At 45.7% G+C, this 7,233-nt stretch overlaps 1 protein-coding gene across 1 annotated transcript; it reads left to right on the forward strand.

Moving 5' to 3' along the window:
- Positions 1-4,506: 4,506 nt before the first annotated feature.
- LOC115659969 (testis-specific serine/threonine-protein kinase 6-like) lies at positions 4,507-5,340 on the forward strand. The gene has a single exon (XM_030580816.1). The coding sequence runs from the start codon at positions 4,507-4,509 to the stop codon at positions 5,338-5,340; it is 834 nt and encodes a 277-aa protein (XP_030436676.1).
- The last annotated feature ends 1,893 nt before the right edge of the window (positions 5,341-7,233 follow it).

The following is a 7,233-nucleotide window of genomic DNA, read 5'->3' on the forward strand; positions in this document are numbered from 1 at the left end:
GGAGATCATATATATATATATACACACACACACACACATATATATATATACACACACACACACACACATATATATATATACACACACACACACACACATATATATATATATATATACACACACACACACACACACACACACACACACACACACACACACACATATATACAGAGAACATGAAAAGGTTGGAGTTGCCCAACCAACTCTAAGAGGCTAATTAATTAAGATGAACTGTTGTCAACAGCAGAAAAAAAAACTTCTGTAGTTTCTGTCTTAAATACAAAAGTTTCAGTAATAGTAGTTTCAGACTTTTTTTATTAACTAAAAAATAAAAATACAATTTTCAGGCAGCAGTTCCCTAACATGGATTAGAACCTTGGAATATCTTGAACAAACAACAGTGCTTAAGAACTGAAGGTAGACAGCACTTTTTCCTCTGAGTCAGTTACTGGATCTGAAATCTGGCAGGCTGTTTGAGGGGCATTTTTGCTGATGTCTTTCATAGGAGACCCAAAACAGAGGTCATTAAAGATCCCACTTTACTCTTCTCAAAAGTAGGGCAGCTAATGCTGCAGTTCCCACCAAGTCTCAACTCAGATAATTGCTTCCTGCCTCTCCAAGTCCCCGCGGCGAAGCTAGTTTCCTTTCCCGGTTTGCTCTCTCGGTCCCGGAACCCCGAGCAAGCAGGTCTCCTTCCCCGCGGTTTGCTGGCTGGCTCCGGGACCGAGAGAGCAAACCGCGGCGTTCCCGGTTTGCTCTCTCGGTCCCGGAACCCCGAGCAAGCAGGTCTCCTTCCCCGCGGTTTGCTGGCTGGCTCCGGGACCGAGAGAGCAAACCGCGGCGTTCCCGGTTTGCTCTCTCGGTCCCGGAACCCCGAGCAAGCAGGTCTCCTTCCCCGCGGTTTGCTGGCTGGCTCCGGGACCGAGAGAGCAAACCGCGGCGTTCCCGGTTTGCTCTCTCGGTCCCGGAACCCCGAGCAAGCAGGTCTCCTTCCCCGCGGTTTGCTGGCTGGCTCCGGGACCGAGAGAGCAAACCGCGGCGTTCCCGGTTTGCTCTCTCGGTCCCGGAACCCCCCTTGAAGCCGCCCAACAGCGCTGCAGTGTGGCCACATCTAACACCACTTGCAGCGCTGGTTGCTGTAAGTGTGGCCACTCTGCAGCGCTGGCCCTATACAGCTGTACTAATACAGCTGTAACAACCAGCGCTGCAAAATTTTAGATGTAGACATGGCCTTAGATATAGTATTCTTCACTTCCCTTGGTGGGGCTGTGTTTTATTCCCCTCCTCCCTGCCCCATTGAGTTAGTAACAAGTGGCCCATTTGGGTAGCTAGAGGCATCAGATGCCCCTTTTGTTGCCCTTACTTACAGCTACCAGTGAGTGCATGTGTAAGCAAGGATTCCGTGTGACTGTCCAAATCCCCTATTCTCTTCAGTACCTAGGGCTCCTCTTGTTGCCTCCTTAGGATGTTCAGAGTGTCTAATTAAAAAAATTAGAAAACACACACACAGAATCCAGACAAGCTACATTTATTTATACCAAGAACCACAAAGACCATTTACCTTCAGCAAATGAGTGCTCAAGAAAAGAAAAACTGGAGAGGGGAGTTAAAACATTTTATATAAATATATGCTATCAATAGTACATATTCTAAAATACATAGTACATTTATTCAAATGTGTCCTCAGAACAATGATCATTGCCCCAACAAAATTAAAAATCTAAAATTCAGTAGGTCTCTAAGAGGCCTCTGGTCTGAAATTTCTTATGCAGCCCCAAGTATTATTTTTTTAAAACATTCAGAGGACTATGATTTCAAGTTCAAGAACTTAGGCAAATAGGAGTTCTTTGGGGATTCTTCACTGGAAGATAAATTGAGAGAGTCCTCCTCTAAACCCTGAGGAGGAACAACCATTGCTGGTAAATATGCTTCTCCAGCTGTGACCAGAGATCTTGTCTCAGTTGCCCAAAATGCCTTACAACACTTTGGGCAAATTTGGAAATTTGCAGAAAACTTCAGGATGGGATGTAAATTTGGAAAAATTATACACTGCTTAATTGAACACAAAATGAGTGTTGATAGTATCAGGAGCCTTTGGAATGCTCAGAACAGTAATTAGTTTTAGGAATAAACCTGTAATTAAATAAAAATGAAGAATAGTTTAAATTAGAAAATCTAGTAATGGCAGCTATAGGGTGATGTAATACAGTGGGAGATCCCATTTCTAGGGCACCCAAGAGTCCATTGCCTATGATATAATAATTCCACTTCCTGTGGGGAATGACTCAGCAAAATCCCATTGAGATACATTGAAGTCCATAGGAATATATGGGCCTTCCAAACAGGAAGTAGGTAGGGTTCATCCAAAAGTCAGCTGAAAAACTCCATTGGGACACATTGAGCCCATAGAGGTCTATGATAGGAGGAGGAGCTACTAGGACACACAACCAATTAGCATACAATTAACATATGCTAATCGCTGGAAACTGATTGGCTGAGCTTGAGTGTCACATCAGTACATGTGACATAAGTTAGCATATGCAAATCCCTGAAAGCTGATTAGCTATAATTTACCATCTAATTCAGCCAATGCGCTGCAAATCATATGTAAAGGTGATAGTCAGCAGGCTAAAACCTTGTAAGGTACAAGGACCTGAAGGAGAGCAGAAAGCTCCAGGACATCTGGAAGAAAGAAGACGCTCACAGAGCTGCAGCAACCACACCAGTGGAACCTTGCTGGGTAAGAAAGCTAACTATTGCCTTACAGCAACAGAGTAGCTAACTACCCACAATCACAAACATCAATGGCGCTCGCTAGCCCCAGACAATGCTCACTGGCAGCCATCGCACACAAAGCAGCTACTACTGCAGCAGCACCACAAACCATAGCAATGGCTTCTGTAAGTAACCGATGGCCTTTCCATCCTAGCAAAGCAATAACAACAGCACCGCAACCCACACTCGCTAGCATCGTTCCCAAGCAGCTACGACAACCCTGCAACCCACGCTCGCTAGCATCGTTCCCAAGCAGCTACGACAACCCTGCAACCCACGCTCGCTAGCATCGTTCCCAAGCAGCTACGACAACCCTGCAACCCACGCTCGCTAGCATCGTTCCCAAGCAGCTCTCGCAGCAGCAGTACACTCAGGGTTCCAAGGTTGCCCCTGGCAATGGCTGTTTCTGCCACCCAGCCAGCCAAGGCCACTGCGGCAGCTACCTCAGCAGCAGTCAAGCAGGCTTCTATATCTGCTCCCTGCAGAGAAACTTTACCTCAGTGGAAGCAGGCAGCCGCCTGAACAGCACAGATTGCTTCCAGTGCTCCCGAAACATAGACTGAGCATAAGGCCCTCAAAGACGATTCAGAGGGATTGTTAAAAAAGCCCCTGTATGTCCAATTTCTTTTTATTAGGGGCTGCAATGTAAATAAAGTTGGATGTTTCTGTCTGAGATCTGTTTCTACCCATTTAGTAATCACCAGGCCAGCGCTTCCTAGGTGCTTAGTTTTAAGTATTTAATATTGAATATTTAATTAATATATTGTTACAAGGTATAGAGTATTACGTGAATGATTATATTGTTATATGCCATAGAGTTAAATTGAAATTGTTAATGTAGTGTTGCATTTTTATTTGTCGCGCCGTTTCATTCCCTGTTTAACTGTAACCTTATTTTCTCTCTCTCTACTCTTTTACTGGAATGACTCACTTCTAAATAAATACTACTTTTCTGTTTGAAGATTTACTGCTGGACCATCTATTCTTGATCAGAAGCCTATATCTGTGTCCTTTCAAGGGAAAGTTAGCTAGCTGCGGCTTTCCCTGGAACCTCCTTTAGGGCTTAATTACCAGAACAGTTAAATTAAAAATAAAGGTTTTAAATTAAGAGCAGCATTTGTAGGCAACATCATTGGCTAAATTCAATTGGTTTAAAATCATCCGGTAACACAACCTCAGAATTACAAAATAAATATTCACAGTCACCCAAAACAACTTGCAGTTTGGCAGGGTATAAAACCATTCTTTTTGCACCACTTTGTGTAAATCCTGATTTGAATATATCTAGTTTTCTGTGCAGAACATGTATCAGTCTGGCAAAAACCAGAAATTAATTGCTCCTTCCAGGATGCTCGTGACTAGGCAGGCTCTTATTATTTCAAGAAGCCTAGCCCAAACTCAAGTGGAAGGGACAATAACCTCAAGAAAATTAACATGAGGAGCTTTCCCCTTGCTTTTGTACATGATATGCCCAGGATCCCAAAGAGCGGAGGAAGGAAAGGGAGCTAACTTGACACCCTTGGCAACGCACAAAGGGAGTGACCCATGACACTTCTAGCACATCACAATACCCAGGTAAGCAGTGATGCCCCTAGACCAAGTACCCAGTGGGAACACAGGGCGGGGTGAAAGTCAACAGCTGCCACGCACAATGGGTTAAAGCTTTCAATCCCTGGAGCAAAACACCAGCCCCAATCAAACCCATCAGAACCCATCAAGCCACACTGCACCATGTCAAGAATCTCTGGAGGAGACAAACTGCTTAACGAGCTTGGCTACAAGCTAGGCCAGACCCTGGGTGAGGGCAGTTACTCCAAGGTGAGGGTGGCCACCTCAGCCAAGTACAAGGGCCCACTAGCTATCAAGGTGGTGGATCGGCGCCGGGCACCCCCCGATTTTGTACACAAGTTTCTACCACGGGAGCTCTCCATCCTGCGGGTGATCCGGCACCCCAATATTGTGCGGGTCTTTGAGTTCATCGAGGTCTGCAATGGGAAACTCTACATTGTGATGGAAGCAGCGTCCACTGATCTGCTCCAGCTGGTGCAGCGACTGGGGAAACTACCTTGTGTCCCAGAGGCCCGGGACATCTTTGGACAGATCGTGGGTGCTGTGCGCTATCTTCATGACCGGAACCTGGTGCACCGGGACCTCAAGTGTGAGAACGTCTTGCTTACCTCTGACGGCCGCCGAGCAAAGCTCACTGACTTTGGCTTTGGCAAAGAGGCATGTGGCTACCCAGACCTAAGCACCACCTACTGCGGATCAGCTGCCTATGCCTCCCCCGAGGTGCTGCTGGGTATTCCCTACGATGCCAAGAAGTACGACATATGGAGCTTGGGGGTGGTGCTCTATGTGATGGTGACTGGCTGCATGCCCTTCGACGACACCCACATCCATAGCATGCCCCGCCGCCAGAAAAAGGGGGTCCTCTACCCTGATGGTCTTCCTCCTCTGCCTGAGCCCTGCAAAACCCTCATCGCCCAGCTACTCCAGTTCAGTCCTGCTTCCCGGCCTGGGGTGGGACAGGTAGCCAAGAACTGCTGGCTGAAAGGGGATATCTAAAAGGGCAAGGCTCCCCCATATATTGCAGTTCTAGGACATGTGCAGGGACAGCTGGGGCACCAACCCTGTGGAGCAGCATGTTAAACAGATATTGACAATGAGGGGCTGGAAAGGACTAGGGTCATTTACAGGTGCAACAGCCACATGAATCTGATAGTAAGATTTAAAGCGATGATGGGACTACATGTTGCTAGAAGCTTAAAGGCCCAACCACCCTATGAAGCTGCTGCAGGTTGGATTTCAAGGGACCAGGACCATGCTGAGCTAGTGGCAAGAATGATAAATCGGGCTGTTTAAAGAAGCATTTACCACAGGGAACATTGGAGTACCATCAACTTACCAGTGGCAGCAGGATGGAGATGGTCCCCCCTGCAGGCAGATTTGGACTGCACCACAATGTCTGAAGGCAGCAACGTACGGGTGAGATGGTGAGACAAATAGCAGCAAAGATCTTTGTGTCACCTACTCCCTAATGGACTATAATAAACTCTGAAGTTCCCATGTGGTTGACTTTCTGTGCTGCTCCCTGACTCCTTTCTGCCAAAAAGCATCTGAGTCACCCAGTAGCATTTATAATAAGGGATGTGGCCAGGGCTTTGGGGGGCCAGAGGAGACCTTTTAAATCTCTTTCCCACTGCTCTTCAGCCTGTTTTCAAACACCATTTCCTAGGTTGCTTCTCACCTCACTCATTTGGAGGAAGATTCCCTCCTTTTGGAACCTGGGATCTGAACAGTCTCCTACTTTGGAGATGTTCAAAATCTAGATCTGATTCTAGAGCCAAAACTTTGGATTGGGCTCAATCAGAGCTGCATAAAGCTGGAAAATGATAGATATTTTGCTAAAAATAGGGACATTTTGTATTTCCAGCTCCAAAAGGAACCTGAGAACTGCACATAAAAAGTTAGCAACTGTTCTTAAACCAGGCCCCAAATCTCTACTATATATCTCCATTGCCAAATCCCCACTTGCAAAGAATCTTTCACTTATGAGGGAAAGAGCCTGAAACACTTTTTAATAAGACCTTCGAAGTTTCCCTTATTAAAATGAAGTCTGACTCAAAACTTTCACTGAAGTCAATGGAATGGCATCCATAGAGATACGTATCAAGCCCACTCTGTTAGACAAATGCTTCTATTGTTTTTTAAACCAACCAAAATCAGCAATAGCAGCTTCACCATCCAGGATTCATCTTTCACTAACCAGTGCACATGGCTTTGCAAGAATCAAGGGCTGTTGTTGTTGTTGTTGTTGAGAACCAGATTTTGGTTTCAAGCTTCTGAGCTTTATAAAAATCAGGGGTTAAATAAAACCACCCTTAACAGTGTACATTTCACTCCAAAAGGGTTGTCCAGAAAATGGTCTCTGCTGCATGATGGAAAATGCATTCTTTGTGATATGACTGACCTTTCATCTCAATAAAAATATAACCTCTTGAGTTTCAGCACTGGAGGGCATGGATTTATGGAGTCATTAGTGACTCTGCACATTTCAGAGTGGGGAGAACAGCTTTTTTTTTTTTTTTTTTTTTATTCTCAGCACATTGTGCCAGGGAACATCTTTTATGGAGATCTCACTGCAGGAGGTAAGTGCCACCAAAGGTGAGAAAGTCCCCGCAAGGCAGCGCATCTGTAAAATTGCAAGGGAGCAGTCTCTATTAGGTGGCTATTCATACTGATCATCTGCAGTGGAGGAGCAAATCCCAGCACAAATGCAAGTACCTACGTAAGGTGGGGCTCAATTGTACAGGGACTTGCTGTCCATGGGGTATTCTAGTGAATTCTCAGGAGGTTTGGATAAAGATCCAGAGAGTGGATGCTCATCAACTTCCAGAAGCCAACCACCCCATGACACTCGCCTATAATCTGTCCCTAAAGGAAACCACCACCCTGCCC

This window comes from Gopherus evgoodei, chromosome 11 (genome assembly GCF_007399415.2).
Source record: "Gopherus evgoodei ecotype Sinaloan lineage chromosome 11, rGopEvg1_v1.p, whole genome shotgun sequence".
NCBI classification, from domain to species: domain Eukaryota; kingdom Metazoa; phylum Chordata; order Testudines; family Testudinidae; genus Gopherus; species Gopherus evgoodei.